The sequence below is a fragment of the Hyperolius riggenbachi genome, chromosome 10 (assembly GCF_040937935.1).
Source record: "Hyperolius riggenbachi isolate aHypRig1 chromosome 10, aHypRig1.pri, whole genome shotgun sequence".
Lineage (NCBI taxonomy): Eukaryota > Metazoa > Chordata > Amphibia > Anura > Hyperoliidae > Hyperolius > Hyperolius riggenbachi.
In genome coordinates, this window is record NC_090655.1 from 231,410,620 (window position 1) to 231,435,997 (window position 25,378).

General features: G+C 43.6%; 3 protein-coding genes across 4 annotated transcripts in view; 1 reads left to right on the top strand and 2 right to left on the bottom strand.

Annotated features, from left to right (window-relative positions):
- Window positions 1–11,754, bottom strand: part of LOC137534752 (zinc finger protein 585A-like) — a 32,572-nt gene extending 20,818 nt beyond the window's left edge. The window contains exons 1-5 of one of the 2 annotated variants that reach the window (XM_068256382.1): window positions 11,701–11,754; window positions 8,419–8,542; window positions 7,519–7,616; window positions 3,906–4,194; window positions 2,049–3,044 (exon numbers count right to left, since the gene is read on the bottom strand). In XM_068256382.1, the coding sequence (XP_068112483.1) occupies window positions 2,049–3,044; window positions 3,906–4,194; window positions 7,519–7,616; window positions 8,419–8,449 (1,414 nt within the window). In that variant the 5' untranslated portion in view covers window positions 8,450–8,542; window positions 11,701–11,754. Of the gene's footprint in view, window positions 1–2,048; window positions 3,045–3,905; window positions 4,195–7,518; window positions 7,617–8,418; window positions 8,543–8,996; window positions 9,078–11,700 lie in introns of those variants that run through there. The other variant, XM_068256383.1, reaches the window with a different exon arrangement.
- LOC137534764 (zinc finger protein 84-like) overlaps window positions 1–25,378 on the top strand; it is a 253,689-nt gene that overhangs the window by 121,492 nt on the left and 106,819 nt on the right. The window lies entirely within an intron of this gene.
- LOC137534753 (zinc finger protein OZF-like) overlaps window positions 21,979–25,378 on the bottom strand; it is a 28,300-nt gene continuing 24,900 nt past the window's right edge. Inside the window, exon 5 of the mRNA XM_068256384.1 lies at window positions 21,979–23,967. Coding sequence (XP_068112485.1) covers window positions 22,925–23,967 — 1,043 coding nt within the window. The 3' untranslated portion in view covers window positions 21,979–22,924. The remainder of the gene's footprint in view (window positions 23,968–25,378) is intronic.

The following is a 25,378-nucleotide window of genomic DNA, read 5'->3' on the forward strand; positions in this document are numbered from 1 at the left end:
TTTCCTTGCGTTGAAAGACATCCATGGCTACAATTACTAGGTAATGCCTAATGATGTTGATCCAGGGATTTTATCTGATTGCCATCTGGAGTCGGGAAGGAATTTTTCCCTTTAGGGGCTAATTGGACCATGCCTTGTAAGGGTTTTTTCGCCTTCCTCTGGATCAACAGGGATATGTGAGGGAGCAGGCTGGAGTTGTACTTTATACTGGTTGAACTCAATGGACGTATGTCTTTTTTCAACCAAAATAACTATGTAACTATGTAACATATGCATAGAAAACAAAATCATTTTTGGGGAAAAAAAAAATACCACCAAAAGCCTGGTTTCTCTTTAAAAAAAAAAAAAAAAAAAAAACAATATATAGTATTTATCATTTAGGTGCCATAAATAGGGATAACGTCATTGCTGATTAAATATGGACATACCTAAAATGTCAAAACTGCTCTGGTCCATGGGGGGGGGGGGGGGGAAGAGATCAAAGTCTAGATGCAAAGTGGTTAAAGAGAAACTGTAGTGAAAATAACATTAATAAAATTGCTTTTTGTTTACAATAGTAATTTATAGATTATTTATTCAGTGTTTGCCCATTGTAAAATCTTTCCTCTCCCTGATTTACATTCTAAAATGTATCACTGGTGGTGTCATCTTTAGTTCTGCCAATTGATCTGTAGGGAATGTTCATTACTGAGAGTGCTATGCAAAGATGGAGATATTGCTTGCTTGACAGCTGAAAAAAGCAGCTATTTCCCACCATGCAATGCGGTTCACAGAAAGCAAACTGTCAGGACCATGGTCATGACATCACACTGTGGGAGGGGTTTCACCACAATATCAGCCATACAAACCCCCTGATGACCTATTCGAGAAGAAGTAAACATTTCTTATGAGAAAGGGGATATCAGCTACTGATTGGAACAAAGTTCAATCCTTGGTTAAAATTCCACAGCCTCACCCCCCTGCCAGGAGCTGATCCACCATGCTATGTCACAGTTCAGCACCTGTATAGTGCTTGGCTGCTGAAATGTCACTTGAAAGATCGAGTTCTAATCACGCTGGGCAACAATAGTTGTGCTTTTATACACACATTTTATGATGTATGCTGTGTCATTATCTTACTCTTTATAAATGCTAAACTTGGGTCTGATATCGTACAGGGAACAGGGCGAGCACTGTATATCCCAACACCCACTCACAGGACACATCACCAGCAGATAACATTCACCTAAGATTGGTCAACTGAGGTATGGTCCAACATTATGTCGTGGAGCAGTTATGCAGACATCAAACCAACAAATGTGTTTTCTGATGCTGAATTAGCGTATCTTTCCATGTAAAAGTTTCCCCACACTCTGAACATAAATAAGGGCGTTCGCCAGTGTGAATTCTGTGATGATTTTGAAGGTCTTCTTCATGAACAAAACATTTCCCACATTCAGTACATGAAATAATCTGCTTACTAGTGTGAATCTTTTGGTGTGCGAGAAGGTCTTTCTTTTCAGTGAAGCTTTTCCCGCACTCTGAACATGAAAAAGGACACTCCCCTGTGTGGGTTTTCTGGTGGTTAAGAAGGGTATGTTTATGCATGAAACACTTCCCACACTCTGAACAAGAAAAAGGCCGCTCACCAGTGTGGCTTCTCTGGTGTGTCAGAAGTTGTCCTTTGTAATTGAAACTTTTCCCACACTCTGAACATGAAAACGGCCTTTCACCTGTATGAGAATACTGATGGGCAAGAAGGTGCGACTTGCTCATGAAACCCTTTCCACATTCTTGACATGAATATGAATAATCTCCTGCATGTTTTCTCTGGTGTAAACGGAATTCTCCTTTGTGGCTAAAAGTCTTTCCGCAGTCTGAACATGAGAAAGGACGCTCACCTGTGTGACTTCTCTGATGTGTTATGAGGCTTTCATTAGTAGTGAAACATTTCCCACACTCTGAGCAAGAGAAAGGTCGCTCACCTGTGTGACGTCTCTGGTGTACTACAAGGCTGGTCTTACTAGTGAAACATTTCCCACAATCTGAACATGAAAATGGCCGCTCACCTGTGTGACTGTTCAGGTGTGTAAGCAGCTGATCTTTATACATGAAACCTTTCCCACAGTCCGAACATGAAAACGTATAATCGCCTGCATGCATTCTCTGATGTTTAAGGAAGGTTTCTTTACTTGAGAAATCTTTCCCACACTCTGCACACGAAAAAGGTCGCTCGCCCGAGTGAATTCTCTGATGTTCAAGAAGACGTCCTTTATCACAGAAACCTTTCCCACACTCTGCACATGAAAAAGGACGCTCACGCAAGTGAATTCTCTGGTGTTTAAAAAGGTTTCCTTTCTCAGTGAAACATTTCCCACAGTCAGAACACGTAAAAGGCTGCTCTCCTGTGTGGATTCTTTGGTGTGTAAGAAGAGATGCTTTCTTAGTGAAATTTTTCCCACACTCTGAACATGAAAAAGGACGCTCACCTGAGTGAATTCTCTGGTGTTCGAGAAGACGTCCTTTATAACAAAAACCTTTCCCACACTCTGTACATGAAAAAGGCTGCTCCCCTGTGTGGATGATTTGGTGAGTCAGAAGGGATGCTTTATGAGTGAATCTTTCCTCACACTCGGAACATGTAAAAGGCCGATCCCCTGTGTGGATTCTTTGGTGAGTAAGAAGAGATGATTTCCGAGTGAAACCTTTCCCACAATCTAGACATAAAAATGGACGTTTGTCTGAATCAATGGGTTGATGTGTGGGATGACTTTTATGGGAATTCTCCGTGAAATATGACTTACTGGAAGAAGATTCCACAGAATTCAAATGAAAGTTTTGGCTAAATCCTGGTTGCATATTTAAGGTAACAGGAAGTGATCTGTCAGAAGATTCCTCAGGATTAGAAGGATCCGGTGATCTCTCCTCATGGTAAAGTCTGTGATGTGTATTTCCAGTAATGGGGTTTCCTCCTGGAGAATATTGTGTGACGCCAATATCTTCTGCATTATCATCTGGAGGTGAGATAAGATGTCCCTCTGAGGTGCTTCCCACATCCTGTCCATCTATTGTGGAGATAATAATAGTTATACAACATTCACCTGTGTGCAGGCAGCAGTTATGTATGTGGCTTTAGCAGTGACTGATGTCAGAGGGCTCTGGCAATGCACAGAAACAGACATAGTACAGCCAGATGAGTAAAATAGTTTGCCATCCTTTGTCAGATGAAGTAAAGTGGGCCTAGTGTAACCCCATCCTCACTGTATCATGCAGTGACAGCAAGCCTAGTGTGACCCCATCCTCACTGTATTATGCAGTGATAGCGGGCCTAGTGTGACCCCATCCTCACTGTATCATGCAGTGACAGCGGGCCTAGTGTGACCCCATCCTCACTGTATCATGCAGTGACAGCGGGCCTAGTGTGACCCCATCCTCACTGCATCAATCAGTGACAGCGGGCCTAGTGTGACCCCATCCTCACTGTATCATCCAGTGACAGTGCGCCTAGTGTGGCCCCATCCTCACTGTATCATGCAGTGACAGCGGGCCTAGTGTGACCCCATCCTCACTGTATCATGCAGTGACAGCGGGCCTAGTGTGACCCCATCCTCACTGTATCATCCAGTGACTGCGAGCCTAGTGTGTCCCCATCCTCACTGTATCATCCAGTGACAGCGGCCCTAGTGTGTCCCTATCCTCACTGTATCAACCAGTGACAGTGGGCCTAGTGTGACCCCATCCTCACTGTATCATCCAATGACAGCAGGCCTAGTGTGACCCCATCCTCAATGTATCAGCCAGTGACTGTGGGCCTAGTGTGACCCCACCCTGTATCATCCAGTGATTTGATACTTTGCTGATGGTCCCTCCCTGTTTCTTGCACTTGTAGATGTAAAATGTAATGTGAAATGTTTTGCTTTTCTTACCTCTGCTGATATTCATAGAAGCTTCCTCCTCTTTTATTTTCACCATTATAACGCCCTCCTCCAAACACTGCAGATTATGCCTCACATCTGTCTCCTCCTTTTCTTCTTTTATTGTCCCCATCATGTCACCTTCCTGCAAGAACTGCTGATCAGTCCTCACATACGTCTCTTCTTCCACTTTAATTGTCCTCATTATTGCCCCTTCCCCCAGGAACTGCTGATCACTTCTTCCTTCTGTCTTTTCTTTATCCACTTTAACCTGAACTTTCACATCAATCTGTTTGTTATCCTAAGCCGACACAATAAGGGAAAATAAGATCTGTGAGAGTCAATGAACTGAGACTACATATAGAATATCTCACAAAAGTGAGTACACCTCTCTCATTTTTGTAAATATTTCATTGCATCTTTTCATGAGACAACACTGAAGATATGTGCACAGCATGTATAACAGTGTACATTTGCTGTCCCATCAAAATAACTCAACACACAGCCATTAATGTCAAACCCACGAGCAAAAAAAGTGAGTACACCCCAATGTGAAGTATGTCAAAATTCTGCCCAAAGTGTCAATATTCTGTGTGCCCGTCATTATTTTCAAGCACTGCTTTAACTCTCCTGGGCATGGAGGTCACTAGAGCTTCACAGATTGCCTGTGAAATCCTAGCTGGTGGATGTAAGAGACCCTGCGCTCCTCTATCTTCCTTTTGAAGATGCCCTACAGATTCTCAAAGGGTTTATGTATGGAGACATGCTTGGCTAGTCCATCAACTTAACCCTCAGTTTCTTTAGCAAGGCAATGGTCATCCTGGAAGTGTGTTTGGGGTCGTTCTCATGTTAGAATACTGCCCTGCAGTCCTGTTTCCAAAGGGAGGAGATCGTAGTCTGCTTCAATATGTCACAGTACACATTGGCATTCATGGTTCCCTCAATGAGCTGTAGCACCTCAGTGCAAGCAGCACTCAAGCAGCCACAAGCCATGACACTCCCACCACCATGCTTGGCTGTAGGCTCCTCACGAGGTTGCTGCCACACACGCTTGACACCATCTGAACCAAATAAGTTTATCTTGGTCTCATCAGATCACAGGACATTATTCCAGTAAGCCATGTCCTTAGTCTGTTTGACTTCAGTAAACTATTTGCAGGCTTTCTTATGCATCATCTTAAGACGAGGTTTCCTTCTGTAACGACAGTCATGCAGACCAATTTCATGCAGTGTACGGTTTGAGCACTGACAAGCTCACCCACCAACCCTTCAACCTCTGCAGAAATGCTGCCAGCACTCATACGTCTATTGCTAAAGACAAGCTCTGGATATAATGCAGAGCAAGTGCACTCAACTTATTTGGTTGACCATGTTGAGGCCCGTTCAGAGTGGAACCTGTCCTATTAAACCTTTGTATGGTCTTGATAACCATGCTGCAGCTCAGTTTCAGGGTGTCGGCAATTTTCTTATAGACTAGGCCATCTTTATGTAAAGCAAACATTAATTTTTTTAAGATCCTGTGAAAGTTCTCTGCTATGAGGTGCCATGTTGAACTTCCAGTGACCAGTATGAGAGTGTGTGAGAGAGCTAAAACCAAATTTACCACACCTGTTCCCCATTCAGTGCCAAGACCTTTTAGCACTAGAGAGTAACATAACCTCAGGGAGGGAAAATGTCTAATTGGGCAGAATTTTGACATTCTTTACTTAGTGTTGTACTAACTTTTGATGCCAGCAATTCAGACATTAAAGAACAAGTGACACCCATACTAACCTAGAATTAATAAAACACATACAGTATATAAGTGGATAAATACTAGTTCTACTTACATAACAGATGTATTGCACTTTCCACATTATGATTCCTGTGAATTTTATAAAGGAAAAGCAGAGTCCTATTCTGGACAGTTTCCATCTTGGTTACCTTTGAATGAAGATAATTCTGACATCATTTCCTCACTCTCTCTTTTTTTCCTCCTCTTGGTAATTGTGTATTCGTTACTCGCCCTCCTCCCAGAGTCTTCAGCCACTCCCACTGAGGTCTTTACTAGGAAGTGCACTGTCTTATGTCATTAGCAGGAGGGGAAAGTAAAGGGAAGAGGAATATATTATAGATAAAAAGACCCCCTAGCATGTAACTGTTTGGCAATGGCAATTAAAGGGCCAGTGCTCCCAAGGTATGTGATAACTACAAACCATGCCAGCAGAAAAAGTTTTGAATGCAGGATTAGCATCTTTATCACTTAATACACTCAGACCAGTTGCTGTTGAAATTTGATTATATATATATATATATATGTTAAAAACTATTTTATTTATTTATGTTTTATTTTATTTATTTATTTTTATTTTTTTTGGGGGGGGGGTCCAGATGGGGGAGAGAGGCTAGATGCTTAAGGGCATGCGCACTACCCTGAGCGAGAGATCAGGTCCACTTTAAGATTTGCCGCCGCCCCCGATGACATCACAGCACCGCCGCAAAGCGCCGCTCTGTCATCCTGATAGGCCGCCGGAGAATGAGTAAGAGAATGCACGTGAAGGGGATCCCAGCGGCTGGGGGGAGAAGCCTGGGTCCCACTGTCAGCGCCGGTCGTGCTCGGGACCCAGGTAAACACAGCGCATGGCAGTTTTGGGCCAGCCCGAGCTGAGCTCGGGCTTACCGCTCCCAGCAAGTAAATCTCAGCCTGAGCTCAGCTCAGGAACATCTCCAGGGAGGTTAAAGTGAACCTAAACTGAATGGAAAAAAAGAGTTTAACTTACCTGGGGCTTCTACCAGCCCCCTGCAGCTGTACTGCGCCATGACAAAGCGATCATACGGTCCCCCGCTTCGACCTACTCTCACTTGGATGCATGGCCCTGGTCCACGCACTTCCTAACTGCTCTACCATGTACAGGAGTGCTCTACGAATGCGCAGTATACAAAAATCTATACTGCTCCCGTCGACGGGAGAGTGATCAAGGACACCCACGGCCGCACATGCGCAGTGGCCGTCGACTCACCGAGTCTGGTGGCCAGAGGACAGTCATTGCAGTGAAGCCTATGACAGCCGATCGCGCTGATTGGCTGGAAGGGGGGGGCGGTGGGAGGGGGATTGTAGAAATAATTTTAAAAATAGGTTAAATTTATTTTTTTTAAAAATTCAAATAAATATTTATAAAAAAAAAAAACATTGGGGGAGCGATCATTGCCCACCAACAGAGAGCTCTGTTGGTGGGCAGAAAAAGGCAGAGGGAGGAAATCACTTGTGTGCTGAGATGTACGACCCTGCAGAGAGGCCTTAAAGCTGCAGTGGCCTATATTGTAAAAAATGGTCTGGTCATTAGGGGGGTTTAAAATCGTGGCCCTCAAGTGGTTAAACTCTTTTTTTTTTCCTTCAGTTTAGGTTCCCTTTAATAGCTGAGTGCTGAGTTATTTTGATGGGACAATACATTTACACGGTTATATAATCTGCTGTACACTGACTGCTTTACTTTGTATCAAAGTGTCATATCTTCAGTGTTGTCCCATGAAAAGATATAATGAAACATTTACAAAAATGTGAGAGGTGTACACACATTTGTGAGATACTGTAAAAGTATAACATCACACAGTCATTTCTGAGTCTTGCACCATCAGTTCCACCTACCTGATAATGGTGGTGGGTGGTGAGGTCTTCCTGTGGACAATCCTGGGAATAAAGAGGACCTGTGCATCTCTCTGGTGGGTTTCTGTTACTGGATCCACCTGTAAGAAACACACACATTGATGCTACTCTTCTTTCACATGGACTGTCTGCCAGAGAACAACCTCTGTACTGCAACTGAATGGCAGTGTTTGTAACTGCAATTTTGTCCATTGTAAACACACAGAGCAGCTGGAAACCACCACATGTAATATCTAGTGGTAGGTTGCCACCACACTACCCATGGGACGGGTGCCACCACACTACCCATAGGACGGGTGCCACCACACTACCCATAGGACGGGCGCCACCACACTACCCATAGGACGGGCGCCACCACACTACCCATAGGACGGGCGCCACCACACTACCCATAGGACAGGCGACACCACACTACTTATGGGTCGGGTGCCACCACACTACCCATTGGACGGGTGCCACCACACTACCCATGGGACGGGTGCCACCACACTACCCATGGGACGGGTGCCACCACACTACCCATGGGACGGGTGCCACCACACTACCCATGGGACGGGTGCCACCACACTACCCATGGGACGGGTGCCACCACACTACCCATGGGATGGGTGCCACCACACTACCCATGGGACGGGTGCCACCACACTACCCATGGGACGGGTGCCACCACACTACTCAGGCCAAATGCTGGTAGCTGCCTCTAAGCATCTGGTAGAACCACACAACTGGTTGACAGGCAGTGGTCACACCAATGGTAGCTGCCTGTGTAAGGGAGGTCTGACTTAATACATTGTCTCTATGTGTTTATCTCAGGTTGAGGGTAATCTAGGTGGTCTCTCCATACTGTTCTCTCCTATACAAGAAATAAAGGTCTCCTCTTACCTGGTGATGTGAGAGGTGGATGATTCTCCATTATGATGTTCTTCTACATATCCCTGCGTAGTTCTAAATACTGCCCCTCCTGCATGGAGAAATAGACAGTGACATCCTGACACCTTATAGGAACCTGAAAAACACAGAATCAGGCTCATCTCTTCACGTGAGGACATTTAAAGGAAACTCTAAGTGAGAAGAGCATGGAGGCTGACATATTTATTTACTTTTAAGCAATATGTATTGATGGCAATCCTGCTGATTCTCTGCTTCTAATACTTTTAGCCATAGACCCTGAACAAGCATGCAGATCAAATGTCTCTGACAAAAATCTGACAAGATTAATTGCATTCTTGTTTCAGGTGTGTGTTTCAGACACTACTGAAGCCAGATTGATCAACAGGCCTGCAAGGCAACAGGTATATATAGGAACTAAATATGTCAGCTTCCATATGTCTCCCTCCTCTGGTACCTTATAAATAACAACAATTAAGTAACAGCAACAAAACATTTGTAAAGCTCATTTGTCCTGTAGGACCCAAAGGGCATAAGCTTGTATCAGATCTGTTATATCTTGTTCTAATCACCTTGCTTCGACACCATCAACTTCTTCTAGTTGCGTCTCACAGACTGTGAGATAACTTGACTCTCAACACAGCAAGCAGGAGATAGACTTTTCTCAGGCTTCTTCAATGTTTACGGAGTTTATTCAGAAAACAGAAATACAGATAGATACAGTTTATCATATCCTAGCCAGCCAATCTTCATGTTGCGTTACAAGCTTCTTGATTAGACTTCCTGCTGAAATCAATCAGGTACCTTCTTTCTAACCTAAGTTACACTAGACTACCTATGTACAGCATACATTATATCAGATTACATATAGAATGGAAATACTTAGAGGTTCCAGTCAGCCTTTAGATCTAGTGGGAAAGTCAGAAGCAGAGAGTGAGCTCTGATCGCCCACATCGGTTTTAATACCGACTAGGAAAGAGTTAAATGTGACATCATATTCGACATCCCCTAGACCAGACTATTGGTGGACCCACTCGTGGTGTCATCATACACACCTACTCGATTAATAGTCAATGAGGCTTCTGCCCCACTTGCAAGGAATCTGGTTGTTTAGTAAATATGGCTGATGTTTATTGTTCTAGTGGCGGTACATGCCCAGGTCAGGGAGACCTGTGGCCTTGTCCATAGAACAGCTTCTTGGTATGTTCTAGTTCTGCTGACAGAACTGCAGATTTTCTCTCTAAGAGAAAATCCCCTTAAAGGGCAGGTCTGCTCCTCAAGCCTTTTTGACTAACTCAGTCCAAATAACTGAGGCCTACTTAAATTATAACAAGATCGGTACATGGTGATGTGTACAGGGGAAAAAAAGGTATGTGATCATAAATGCCAGACTAAACAGGTGGCTTTTCAGATTTGATTTAAACATGTCCAGGGTTGGAGCTGTCTTGACTGGGTGCACCAAGTCATTCCAAAGGTTTGGGACAGTATGACAGAAAGCTCTGACTAGAAAAGTAAAAGGTAAGGTAAAATGGAGGTGCTAAAGGGGGTGTGTCCAAGTCAATTAACCCTTTTCACACTCATATGCAAATACTCTCATGCAAATGCTCACTGCAGACCAACCGTCCAGGAACCACTGCAATCTCTACAGTTAAAAACATCCTAATGCCCTCTCTTGGGACAGATAGTGCTTCTAGCTAATCCCACCAGGGAGCTACTAAATGCATCCATACACACAACAACATAAGCTGTGTGAATGCTCACACTGGTATTGGACAAAGAGAGAGTTGCACTGGATTTAACCCTGGCTGCATGGATTATTGTCACAACAAGAATACAGAATCCATGCTCATCTCAAGTGAGGAAACAAAAGGTAAAACGGATGTGCTAAAGGGGGTGTGGCCAATCCAATAGCCAAGTCAATTAACCCTTTGCACACTATCATGGAAACACAGCAGACAAACCATCCAGGAACTACTCAGCTAAGTTAAAAGCACAAGTCTTCATTAGCAAAAAATGCATTGTTTTGTGTAGTTTTTTCACCTAGAGAGTAGGAGGAAGATGCAGTAATGGGGGGGGGGGGGGGGGGGGGGGGAGGTGTTTGCTAGTCAGGATGGCTGCTGAGTCTCAGTAGCTCACCGGGTGTGTTCTTCACAATCCTGGTTATAAACAAATAGCAATTAAAGCCTTCTAAATGTCTCCTGAAACAATCATTCATTTTGGGTGACAATCCAGCAGAGATAATTGTACAGACAAACTGCTCATCTGTCTCCTCACCAGCCTCAGTCCTATGACGAAAGGAGAGGGGAGAAGAAGCAGACAGTGCTCTTCTACAGCAACTACAATAGCCATTTCCTACAGTTAATATGTGGGAGTGCGCATGCCCGAGCGTAGTAAAACACAAAACAGCTACCGCAATCAGTTTGTTTGTGTCCGCCTGCACTCACCTCCCTGATCTCTACTAGAAACCTACCAGGTTATGTGGTACCACATTGATGAATGCATTTGCTGGATTGCCAATATATCAGTTTGTCCAAGCACTGTGAGGTGTAGTCTTATCCTATATAATAAAACCCCTGTGTCTCTGCGTCCTGTCCCTGTGTGTGTGTGTCCCTGCATCTGTGCTACTGCGCATGTGCCACAGGAACAGGAGCAGGACGGGCCAGGGGGGCGGGTGCATGTGGCGGCGATGACAGACCTAGAGCCTGTTTTTTAAACGGGCTTATGCCTACTAGTTTTATTAATAAACTGTGGTGAGGTGGACATAGGAGTGTAAGGTCCTCTGGAGCAGAGATTGATGGGAATGGATCAGTGATCTCTGTACAGCACTGTGGACTATGTAAGACCTTTATAGATGTGTAATATTATTATTATTGATGATGATAGGTCAGTGCCACGGAATATGTTGGCACTTTATAAGTCAATAATAATAGGTGACTGTGGTGGAGACATTAGAGAGTAATCTATAAAATATCAGTCCAAGCACACAACTGCAATAAAATCTATGCAAATTGAGAGCATTAGAGTGTAAGCTTCTCTGGCGAATGCTGACATCGGTAAAGGGCTGCGACAATATTGTGGGCTTTGTAAGAGCTAAATAAACGTAGGATACTAATAACTGATCAGTGATCTCTGTACAGCAATGTAGAGTTAATACTGCTTGATAAATTATACTAGAATTATACTAGAACACACACACATGCAGCAGAAGCTGCTAGAGGTTGGGATGACGCAGCTTTGTTATTATTGGCTGTAAATATCACAAATATATGTTATTACCTCTTCTGCTGCCAGTCCCAACAGTGGCGAATGCTTCTTTCTCCGACTTCACCTCTAACCCAGAACTTCCTGTCCGTGCGTTCCACTCCTCCTTGTCTCTGCGCTCCACAAGTGACATCACCATCTTGTGGACAATCGAGGAACTGCATTTGTCACCACTCACCACACTGCCTTCTTTCCCCATATTCCTTAGTCGTATTACAGTATATAATCCACATTACAAATCTGCCAAAAGGAAAACAGGAGTTTGTGCTAAAATTACTGTGAGGGAGGTATCTCTTTGGGAACTAAATCCTTTTTTTTTTTCTCATTCATATCTCCCTACTTTTTGACATAAGAAAGAGGGGTGCTTATGCCACGTCGCTTCCACACCATTAGTCACACATACCATAAAGATTTCATTAAAATGTATTGTTTTATAATTTAAAACACATTGGTCCTTTATATTCTGGGTCGTTTTCCCACATATTAACATTTGAAAATAACAAATATATCAATTTAATTGATGGGAATAAAGTTTAGAGTCAATTAAACACATTATTCAGTAGATAAAATACATATTTATATTTACATAGATCTGTACATCAGTCTGTTAGAACCTGCTTCTATATCACCTTGCTTCGACACCAGTAACTTCTTACAGTTACGCCCCACAGACTGTGAGATCACTTGACTCTCCACACAGCAAGTAGGCGATAGACTTCCTCAGGCTTCTTCAATGTTTACGTTATTTATTCAAGTAACAGAAATACAGATAGATACAGTTTATCATCTCCTGGCAAAGCAGACTTCCATGTTGCGTTACAGCTGCGTAAATACCTTCCTGCTGAAGATACCCAGGTCTTCTTGTATCTACTCTATGTTACATCTAGACTACCTATGTACAGCAGACATTATATCAGATTACAGAAAGGAAGCACATACTTAGAGGTCCCAGTCAGCCTTGCGAGCTATTGCGAAAGTAAAGAGCAGAATGAGCTCCCATAGCTCCCTCAGCCTTTAATACTGACTAGGAAAGAGTTAAATATGACATCATCTTCGCCACCCCCTAGATCAGACTATTGGTGGACCCACTCGTGGTGTCATCATACACACCTACTTGATTAATAATCAATGAGGCTTCTGACCTATATGCAGGAATGTGGATATTTACATAACATGGCTGATGTTTATTGTTCTAGTGGCGGTACATGCGCAGGTCAGGGAGACCTGCGGCCTTGTACTAGAACAGCTTCTTGGTATGTTCTAGTTCTGCTGACAGAACTGCAGATTTTCTCTCTCAGAGAAAATCCCCTTAAAGGGCCAATCTGCACTCCAAGCCTTTTTGACTAACTCAGTCCAAATAACTGAGGCCTACTTAAATTATAACACAGTCCTTAAAGAGGAACAAATGAGAAGGAAAGAGGGGGAGTGGGACTGGGTACCCAAAGAGAGGAAGGAAGGGTAGGGTAGAAGGAAGAATGTCAGACCACAGGCATTGGGATATTATATTACATACCAACACAGCTTAATGTTGAAAAATATATGTGGGGCAGGGAGAGAGATCTGCTGCTGAGCAGCATTGTGATACTATTTTAACAGAGCAGCCATCCTAATAAATTCACAATACAGATAATTTAGTGAGACATCTACATGCATGTTTATAGTCCCCACAGTATCACAGCGGCTTCATGCTCCTGCATAGGTGTGGTCTGTACTCACTTAAGCACGAGCGGCTTCATGCTCCTGCATAGGTGTGGACTGTACTCACTTAAGCACGAGCGGCTTCATGCTCCTGCATAGGTGTGGACTGTACTCACTTAAGCACGAGCGGCTTCATGCTACTGCATAGGTGTGGACTGTACTCACTTAAGCACAAGCGGCTTCATGCTACTGCATAGGTGTGGACTGTACTCACTTAAGCACAAGCGGCTTCATGCTACTGCATAGGTGTGGACTGTACTCGCTCATGCAAGAGCGGCTTCATGCTACTGCATAGGTGTGGACTGTACTCGCTCATGCACGAGCGGCTTCATGCTACTGCATAGGTGTGGACTGTACTCGCTCAAGCACGAGCGGCTTCATGCTACTGCATAGGTGTGGACTGTACTCGCTCATGCACAAGCAGCTTCATGCTACTGCATAGGTGTGGACTGTACTCACTCATGCACGAGCGGCTTCATGCTGCTGCATAGGTGTGGACTGTACTCGCTCATGCACGAGCGGCTTCATGCTGCTGCATAGGCAGGGCCGGATTAACCCACTAAGCACCTCAAGCAGCTGCTTGGGCCTCAGTCAGAGTTTGATGGGCCCCTTCAGCATGTAATCAGGCCCTTCACTGTTCCTCCTTTTTCCTCCTGGCAGGAGGGTAATCACACTCACACTTCCCAGCCCCTGGCCCCAGCAAATGACACTAACAGCTGAAAGCAGAACGGCTGTTTAAATTAAACCCCCCCCCCCCCCCCCCCCCCCCCAGCAGGCTGTATTGTAGTGTGTCTGTCTGTGCTGTTTTCCAGTTACAGGCATCTGCTCCCTGCCCCCACCTCTTGGTCACTGATGGGAGGGGCTGTGACACCATGTGGAGAGAGCATGGACAGTCATACACAGAATACAGCCTGTGCTGCCTGAGGGGATAACTTACAGCCCCACTACTTCTAGCTAGGTAAGGTGAAGGGGACAATTTGTAGAAAAAGTGCAGCTACAAAGAGCATATTTAGGAAACCTAAACTGAGAAGCATGTGGATTTTTCCTTTTCAAATAATACCAGTTGCCTGACTCTCCTGCTGATCCTGTGTCTCTCATACTTTTAGCCACAGCCCTCAACAAGCATGCAGATCAGGTGCTCTGACTGAAGTCAGACTGGATTAGCTGCATGCTTGTTTCAGGTGTGTGATTCAGCCACTACTGCAGCCAAAGAGATCAGCAGGACTGACAAGCAACTGGTATTGTTTAAAAAGAAACATCCATATCACTCTCAGTTAAGGTTCCCTTTAAGGCCTCTTTTCCACGGACAATTGAACTGTGTGCTCAGCTAGCAGTTACCAGACAGCAGTGAGCAGTTATCAGGCAGCAACAAGCAGTTGCCAGGCAGCAGCGAGCAGTTGTGAGTTTGAGAGGCATTTCACTGCCTATCAACTGTCCGTGGAAAAGAGGCTTAAATAAAGTAAATTGGGCTGGGCAAACTTTATCAGAGTTGTATCATTTGCTGTATATATATATATATTTTATTTTTTTCATATATTTGAGAGGGGGGGGGGGGCAAATCTGCTACTTTTCTTAGGGCCCCATTCAGCCTTAATTCGGCTCTGCCTCCTCCCCCTCCCCAAGTGCTGTGTAAAAAGTCATCTTTAACATCAGAAGGCTCTTCTCAAACGTCCGAGCTGATTATAGGCAGCATGGGTCAGAGAGTTACAGTATAGTGTCAATGGATGCTGCAAATTCCTTTGACTGGTGGAATGGCCCTTCTTGCTAGCAACACTTGCCAGATTCGGTTTTGGGGTCCAATTATTAGATGGGTCAAATGATTGTGTGCTAATCCCTTAGTGCAGGTGTGTACCAACTCTAGTCTCAGATCTTTCCCTATATATAGGGGGACTAGGCAGGGGTGTCCCTTGTCTCCCATCCTCTAAACCTCATCAGCTGTACCTTTGGCATGGAAAATAAGAGTTAAACTGGGAGCTATGCAGAGGAGATATTGAAGAAAAGATTAGCCAATACACTGATGACATTTTTCTGTACCTTGCCAATCTTTCTCTGCAGGTTACCTTTGTCAAACTAGAGGAAGTCGGCTATTTTGGGCTTAGATGATCCTAATGTATCTGCATCTCCTCTGCCTTCTCCACTTCAGACAGTACCCTCATTTAAATACCTATGAGTTACAGTTCGGGCCAACCCTTCCCAATACACCAAGTCATAGTGGCTCCACTGCTATCTCTCAACCAAACTTTAATGTCCTCTTGGACCAAACTGTCAGTGGTGGGCCAAGTCAATTTGCTGAAAATGGTCCTTCTTCCCAAAGTACTTTATACTATTCATAACTCCCCAGTATATATAACTATGCCCTTGTTTAAAAAAAAAAATGGAGATTCCTCATGTTTTCTATAGTCTGGAACAAAACCAGAGCCACAACACTACAATGCCCCTAGACCATTGTAGGATTAGCCCTCACTGTCCCTCATTTATAATATCTGGCTTCACAACCAGGGCTGTGTAGACGGTCCAAAAAATCATCTGACTGACTCCTTGTGTATGAAACCACCGACTCCTTAACCAGTTTAAGTTTATTGTACAGTATATCTACACCCCCGAAGACTTCATCTTAGCTCCAGGGGCGTAGAAATATGTACTCCTCCACGACCACCACTGCGTGCACTCCCGCCACGTTCTCGCCACCACCCGTTAGTACACAGATCTGTGAATGGGAACACAGTTTCCATTCACCGATCTAACTGCCATGACCAATGAAACCAGCTTAACAGAGAGTATGCATTAAAAGACACGCAATCAAAATAAAGTGGAGGGACATCTAGTGGCCAAACAGTAACATTACACCTACATACACATCCCATTACATTAATATACCCAATTAATTAACCCCTTACCTCCCCCCCCATAGTTGACAAAATAAAACACACAAAAATACATTAAAAAATGCAGTTACCTTAGGGACTCAACTTTTTTAATATGTGTGTCATGAGGGTATATTACTGTTAGTTTTGCAAAAAAAAAAAAAGGGGGGGGGCTGTAATTAGTGATGGACACAAAACTGAAAAAAATACACCTTTATTTCCCTCAAAAAATATTGTTGCCATACATTATGATAGGGACAGAATTCAAAAGGTACAATAACTAGGACAAATGGGCAAATAAAATGTGGGTTTTAATTACAGTAGCACATATTATTTTAAAACTATAATGGGCAAAAACTGAAAAATATTTTTTTCAATTTTTTTGTATTATTCCCATTGAAATGCATTTAGAGAAAAATAAGTCTTAGCAAAATATACCACCAAAAGAAAGCCTAATTGGTGGTGAAAAAACAAGATATAGATCATATTATTGTGATAAGTAGTGATAAAGTTATTGGTGAATAAAAGGGAGGAGCGCTGAGAGGTAAAAATGCTCTGGTCCATAAGGTGAAAAAACCCTCAGTGATGAACTGGTTAATCTAATACTTACCAGGGCTGTGGAGTTGGTAGAAAAATCATCTGACTTAAGCCTAGTACACACTAGCAATTTTGATGGATCAATCATTGGTCAATTTTACCACCTCCATGTAGTATGAGGGCCAAACAGATTTTCAACTCTATGCAGATTATATAGGTAAATGGTCATACTACATGGAGGTGGTAAAATTGACCAATGATTGATCCATCAAAATTGCTAGTGTGTACTAGGCATAAGGGTGCGTACAGACACCGTTACCGACGGCATTGCCCGACGATCGTTCGTAAAAAATGCACGAACGATCATTAAAATGACCGACCAACGAGATATGTCGTTGGTAAAGAACGATCCATTCTGCCAGATCTTTTCCAACGACTATCGTTCAAAAAGTAATGTCTGTACAATGATCGGTCGTTGATCGTTCGTTCTCAAAGCTTTGCACATGCTCAAACAGTTCTTTTTGACACTTGTGTTTGAAATCAGTTTATACATCATGTTGCGCACGCAACGCTCGTTCCAAGATTGTTCGTACACGAACGATGTTCAAAGTAGCCTTTCTTCAAATGATCATTGGCCGATACCTCCTTTAACATCGTTCGTCGTTCAGAACGAACGATCGTTATCGTATGTCTGTACGTACCCTAAGACTCCTCAGTTTATGAAACCACTGACTCCAGGTACCCAAAAATCGATCCAACTCCACAGCCCTGCACACAACGTGAACAGATATTTTATTGGTTTGTATCAAATTTCTTGCAATCACCTGAGCTACTTGGCTCTTTGGCATAATCCCCTTTTGCAGAAACTGTGAAGGTAGTAGAAAGTCAGCACATCATGAAAGTTTTAAACAGCTTTACAAATGTATTGCATCAGCAGTCCCCCAGATACAGCTGACAATTGTTTTGGGACCCCGTGGGGTCCCCTTTCTCAAAGTACATTGTAGACAGATGATAGTGATAAGCTTACCATGCAGACTTACAGTATATACATACAAAGCTAAATGTGCAACAACTCAACTGCAGTACAGCAATTGGGGTGTTGCACATTTAGCTTTGTATGTATGTAAGTCTGCGCAGTAAGCTTATCACTGTAAGGTAAATTTACCCATTCTATCCTTTGCCGTGCTAATTACGATAGTAAAATATTGGTAAATATCAATATTTTATTACAGCTAATCCTAACCTTATTCTCACACAGAACCCTCCCTCTACTAATACCTAACCCTAACCATGCCCCTTTAAAGGGACTCCGAGCAGTGCAGAAACTATGGAAAGATGCATATCATTTTAAAGCTCTCTTTCTCCTCTTTCCAATGATATATAAACCGCCACCCTACGCCTTTTAGTTTTTGCTATTTTCGCGATTGAAATTGCTGCGGCCGCGATTTCGATCACGAAAATAGAGAAAACTAAAAGGCGTAGGGCGACGATTTAGGTGTCGTCAGAAAGAGGAGAATGAGAGCTTTAAAATGATATCCATCTTGCCATAGTTATATTGTATTACACAGGGCGACTTTTTCTCAAAGTCAGCAGCTGCATTCAGCAGAATGGAGCTGCTGACACTGGGGAAAGTGTCGTCCTGTGTAATACAATATAACTATGGCAAGATGGATATCATTTTAAAGCTCTCTTTCTCCTCTTTCTGATGACACCTAAATCGTTGCCCTACGCCTTTTATTTTTCTCTATTTTCGCGATCGAAATCGCAGCCGTGGCAATTTCAATCGCGAAAATAGCGAAAACTAAAAGACGCAGGGCGGTGGTTTATATATCATTGGAAAGAGGAGAGAGCTTTAAAATTATATGCATCTTTCCATACTTTCTGCACTGCTCGGAGTCCCTTTAATGCCTAACCTTAACCACCCCCAGGCTCCTAACCTTAATTACCCACCTGGACTCCTTCCCCTACCCACTTTAACCACCCCCCCCCCACTCCCTGGACTCCTGACCTTAAGCCCCCCACTCCTAGCCTTAACCACCCCATGCCTAACCTTAACCATCCCCCCTCGATTCCTAACCATGACTATCCCCCCTCAATGCCTAACTTTAAGCCCCCCACTCCTAACCTTACCATCCGCACTTGATGCAGACCTTAACACCCCCCCCCCCCCAGACTCCAAACCATAACCTCCCCACACTCCTAACCTTAACCATCCCCACTCGATGCCTAACCATAACTTCCCCCCACCCCACCCCTAACCTCAGCCACAACCCCGGATGTCTAACCTTAACCACCCACCCCACACCTAACCTTAAAACCCCTCTCCTGACACCTAATCTTAGCCAAGTTTTTGTAGTGGATATTATTTGATAACAGGTAAAGATAAACTCATGTTTTGCAGTGGACATTATTTTATAACGGAATATATGAGCCCTGTTTAGTATCAGATAATGTTTTATAATGTACAAATAATGTCACATCCAAATTTCATGTTGCGTTTCTAGTTTGGCAACTTGTAGCCGCTATTTTACATTAGAGTCTATGGCCGCACCCAAATTGTCCACTTGCTGCTCGCACCCAAATTTGTCAGTTCACATGTAAAATGAACTGAATTGTACAGAGTTTGTATGTTCTCACCGTGTCTGCATGGGTTTCCTCCAGGCACTCCGGTTTCCTCTCAGATATTCCTCCCTAATTTTACTCCTACCAGATATAACAATCAACCAATCAGGTTACAGTCAAGAATCCATAAGCCAATGAAAAATATTCTGACATCATCCATTTCATTGCTAGCCTTCAGTAAAAGCAGGAAGTTAAGAATCAGGATATTACCATTCATTGGCTAATTTAACCTCCTGAGCGATAATCCCGAGCTGAGCTCGGGGTATGTCGCGCAGGAGGATTTCTCAGGCCCCGCTGGGCCGATTTGCATAATTTTTTTTTTGTTACACGCAGCTAGCACTTTGCTAGCTGCGTGTAACTTCCGATCGCCGCCGCTCGCCGCCGATCCGCCGCTACCCGCCGTTCCGCGCAGCCCCCCCCCCCTCCCCAACCCCTTGCGCAGCCTGGCCAATCAGTGCCAGGCAGCGCTGAGGGGTGGATCGGAACTCCCTACGACGTCACGACGTCCATGACGTCGGTGACGTCATCCCGCCCCGTCGCCATGGCGACCAGGGAAGCCCAGCAGGAAATCCCGTTCTGAACGGGATTTCCTGCTTACTCTGATCGCCGAAGGCGATCGGAGTGGGTGGGGGGATGCCGCTGCGCTGCGGCTATCATGTAGCGAGCCCTGGGCTCGCTACATGATTTAAAAAATAAAAAAATTTAAAAAATAGTGCTGCGCCACCTCCTGGGCGATATAATTGTATCGCCCAGAGGGTTAAAGGAATAAGAGTAAGCTTTTGGCTATTAGTCTACTTCAGACTCGAATCCTGTATGCGGAAAATATGTTAGAGCACGCAGCTATAGCATGCACAATGTTTCCCATATATGACTCAACCCTCCACGTATTTATACAGTGGCTTGCAAAAGTATTCGGCCCCCTTGAAGTTTTCCACATTTTGTCACATTACTGCCACAAACATGAATCAATTTTATTGGAATTCCACATGAAAGACCAATACAAAGTGGTGTACACATGAGAAATGGAACGAAAATCATACATTATTCCAAAAAAAATTTTACATATCAATAACTGCAAAGTGGGGTGTGCGTAATTTTTCAGCCCCCGGAGTCAATACTTTGTAGAACCACCTTTTGCTGCAATTACAGCTGCCAGTCTTTTAGGGTAGGTCTCTACCAGATTTGCACATCTAGAGACTGAAATCCTTGCCCATTCTTCTTTGCAAAACAGCTCCAGCTCAGTCAGATTAGATGGACAATGTTTGTAAACAGCAGTTTTCAAATCTTGCCACAGATTCTCGATTAGATTTAGATCTGGACTTTGACTGGGCCATTCTAAACATATGGATATGTTTTGTTTTAAACCATTCCATTGTTGCCCTGGCTTTATCTTTAGGGTTGTTGTCCTGCTGGAAGGTGAAACTCCGCCCCAGTCTCAAGTCTTTTGCAGACTCCAAGAGGTTTTCTTCCAAGATTGCTCTGTATTTGGCTCCATCCATCTTCCCATCAACTTTGACCAGCTTCCCTGTCCCTGCTGAAGAGAAGCACCCACAGAGCATGATGCTGCCACCACCATATTTGACAGTGGGGCTGGTGTGTTCTGAGTGATGTGCAGTGTTAGGTTTCTGCCACACATAGCGTTTTGCATTTTGGCCAAAAAGATCCATTTTGGTCTCATTCGACCAGAGCACCTTCTTCCACATGTTTGCCGTGTCCCCCACATGGCTTGTGGCAAACTGCAAACGGGACTTCTTATGCTTTTCTGTTAACAATGGCTTTCTTCTTGTCACTCTTCCATAAGAGCCAACTTTGTGCAGTGCACGACTAATAGTTGTCCTATGGACAGAGTCTCCCACCTGAGCTGTAGATCTCTGCAGCTCGTCCAGAGTCACCATGGGCCTCTTGACTGCATTTATGATCAGCGCTCACCTTGTTCGGCCTGTGAGTTTAGGTACACGGCCTTGTCTTGGTAGGTTTACAGTTGTGCCATACTCCTTCCATTTCTGAATGATCGCTTGAACATTGCTCTGTGGGATGTTCAAGGCTTTGGAAATCTTTTTGTAGCCTAAGCCTGCTTGAAATTTCTCAATAACTGTATCCCTGACCTGTCTGGTGTGTTCTTTGGACTTCATGGTGTTGTTGCTCCCAATATTCTCTTAGTCAACCTCTGAGGCCGTCACAGAGGTGCTGTATTTGTATTGACATTAGATTACACACAGGTGCACTCTATTTAGTCATTAGCACTCATCAGGCAATGTCTATGGGCAACTGACTGCACTCAGACCAAAGGGGGCTGAATAATTACGCACACCCCACTTTACTGTTATTGATTTGTAAAAAATGTTTGGAATCATGTATGATTTCCGTTCCACTTCTCACGTGTACACCACTTTGTGTTGGTCTTTCATGTGGAATTCCAATAAAATTGATTCATGTTTGTGGCAGTATTATGACAAAATGTGGAAAACTTCAAGGGGGCCGAATACTTTTGCAAGCCACTGTATATCCAACTGTTTTTATTGCATTTTCTAGTGGTGGTACAGCATAACAGCCTGGCTGTACCACCGCTAGTAAATGCAATAAAAACAGTTGGATATATAGTATATGTGTGTGGAGTATTGAGTAATTCATGGAAAACTTTGTTCATGCTGTAGCTTGTCCTTGAGAGGCTTGATGGACCTCTCTTCCCATTAGGACTCCCCTCTATATACTGTATACATAGTATATAGGCCAGTTGCCTGGCAGTCCTGTTGATCTTCTGGCATATGTAGTGTCTGAGTCAAAACCTCTGAACAAGCATGATTAAAGGGAACCTAAACTGAGAGGTATATGGATTTTTCCTTTTAAACAACAGTTGCCCGGCAGTCAGGCTGATCTCTTTAGCTGCAGTAGAGGCTGAATCACACACCTGCAACAAGCATGCTGCTAATCCAGTCTGATTTCAGTCAGAGCACCTGATCTGCATGCTTGTTCAGGGGCTGTGGCTGAAAGTATTAGAGACACAGGATCAGCAGGAGAGTCAGGCAACTGGTATTATTTTAAAAGGAGAAAACCATATCCTTCTCAGTTTAGGTTCCCTTTAATGATTAATCCAGTAAAACCTCAATCAGCTGAGTCAAGAGTACCTGATCTGCATATGCTTGTTCAGGGTCTGTGGCTTAAAGTATTTTAGACAGGATCAGAAGTACTGCCAGGCAACTGGTATTGTTTATAAGGAAATAAATATGGCAGCCTCCATTTCCCTCTCACCTGATTTCCCACATTCTAAACACGAAAATGTTTAAGGAAGGTTTCTTTATTCGAAAAATCTCCAAAAAAAAAAAAAAAAAAAAAAAAAAAAAAAAGGCTTTAGAGACTCCTCTGGAGTTCAAAAAAAACCATCCTTGCCGTTTATCATAGAGACCTTTCCCACACTCTGCATATGAAAAACGCTGCTCTTCTGAGTGTATTCTCTGCTGTCTATAATGGATTCCTTTGTCAGCAAAACCTTTCCCACATTCGGAACATATAACAGGCTGTTACCTTGTGTGGATTCTATAGTGCGTAAGAAGCTTTGATTTTGTTATAAAACTTTTCCCACACTCTGTACATGAATAAGGCCGCTCCCCAGAGTGTATTTTCTGGTGTCTATAAAGGGTTCCTTTGTCAGCAAAACATTTCCCACACTGAGAACATGTAAAAGGCTTCTCCCCTGTGTGAGTTCTATGGTGTCTAAGAAGCTTTGATTTACGATAGAAACGTTTCCCACACTCTGCACATGACAAAGTCCGCTCATTTGAGTGAGTTCTCTGGTGTACAAGAAGACGTCCATTATCACAGAAACCTTTTCCACACTCAGCACAAGAAAAAGGACGATCCTCTGTGTGTATTCTCTGGTGTTTAGCAAGGGTTCCTTTGTCAGCGAAAAGATTCCCACATTCAGAACATATAAAAGGCTTCTCCCCTGTGTGGACTCTTTGGTGTGTAAGAAGGGTTGATTTACGAAAGAAACTTTTCCCACACTCTGCACATGTAAACGGCCTCTCCCCTGTGTGGATTCTTTGGTGCGCAAGAATGGATGATTTGCGAATAAAACATTTCCCACACTCTAAACATGAAAAAGGCTGCTCCCCCGTATGGATTATTTGGTGTCTAAGAAGTGAATCTTTCCAACCGAAACATTTCCCACACTCAGAACAGGAAAATGGCCACACCCCAGTATGCACCCTCTGATGCTGGACCAGATGCAAATACTTTGTAAAACTTTTATCACATTCCGAACATGGAAATCTCTCATCTCCTGCATGTGATGTAGAAGGAGAGGATTCCTCATTTCTACCCTGAACCAATGACCTGTTTCTACCATGTAATCTTGGCTGGATATTTGGTGGATGTGATCTGTCAGAAAATTCCTCAGGATTAGAGGGAACCGGTGATCTCTCCTCATGGTAAAGTCTGTGATGTGTATTTCCAGTGATGGGATTTCCTCCTGGAGAATATTGTGTGCCGCCATTATCTTCTGCATTATCATCTCGAGGTGAGATAAGAAGTCCCTCCGAGGTGTTCCCCACATCCTGTCCATCTGTTGGGGAAATAATAGTTACAGAATATTCAGTCCACTGTGTGCAAACAGTCATGTATGTGGCTCTAGGAGCAAGTGATGTCACAGAGCTCTGGTATGTGTGACAGGAGTGCGGGGGAGAGATAATGAGATGCACAGCTTTTCCTGTCAGAGGGGTTCTCCTCCCCCCCCCCCCCCCTTTGACTGTGTCTTTCCTCACCCCTCCTCCTCTAGTTCTGGAGTCGTCGCTACCAGGACGTGCAATACCTTACAGCGGGGGGGGGGGGGGGGGGCAATTCACAACAGGTAAGGGACCCATTCTTAAGCGTTTGAGTGGATGCTCCCCCCCTCTGGGCCTTGGCCAAGTCTGGGGATGGGTTGTGTGCATTCCTCTGACCCCACTCCTGAGCAGTGCACATACTTGGGGAGGGGGGGGGGGGGGAGTCAGCACTGCTCCACATTTCTTGGGGGCACAAGAAGGTCCATGTTGAGATGCAAAGTATTTTGCATATGCAAACTTCTGCAGGAACAGCAGTGAGTTAGTTTTAGATCCTCAGCAAGGCTTGGTGTACAGAGGCGCCAGAGTAGAATAAAAATGTTTAAAAACCGTCTAAAAGAGGGGGATGTTCAGGTGGACTTACCTCCCTCAAAAATATAGAACTCAATTGAGTCACAATATATCAATACAAAAAAACGTTTTATTTAACTCCACTTAGTGCAACGCGTTTCGCAGGTGTGGTCCTGCTTCATCAGGCAAACAGGAGTATAACTATAAAACAAACAGAAATATATACAAACATAATGACCCATAGAAATAGCTTAAAGTAAAAGGCGCAGTATAAAAACATGAGAAGACACGGTTAAATTGTAACATTTTTGTTCGCAGTGTAGTAAAACTCGCTCTATGTCTAAAAATCGCATCTAATTAATCATAAAATATCCACAAGAATCCAAAATGTAAACAAAAGTTAAATCCAGTATTAGTTGTTAAAAATGTTAAAATAAATATATATATATTTATTTTATATATATAAATATATATTTATTTTAACATTTTTAACAACTAATACTGGATGTTAACTTGGCTGGGAATAGAACCAGGGACCCAGCACTTGCAGGGCGAGAGTGCTAGCCACTAGGCTACCGTGCTTTCTTAATGTCCATGTATGCATTCCTGCCTCATGACCACTTCCAGGTGTGCCTCTATTGACACACCTTGCTGACATGGCAGTTTTTGATTGGTTCATTAGGATCAATTAGTGCAACTACACTCCCTATATAAGCAGAGCCTCCTCATACATCTACACAGAGGCGCTCACTTCTGCATCTAGACCCATTGAGGTAAGTCACTCTTGCTGAGGTGTTGAAATTTTAATTTTATTTTTTTTATATCAATATAGACTGTTAGCAATTTTTCTTGCAAGTTAGCTCT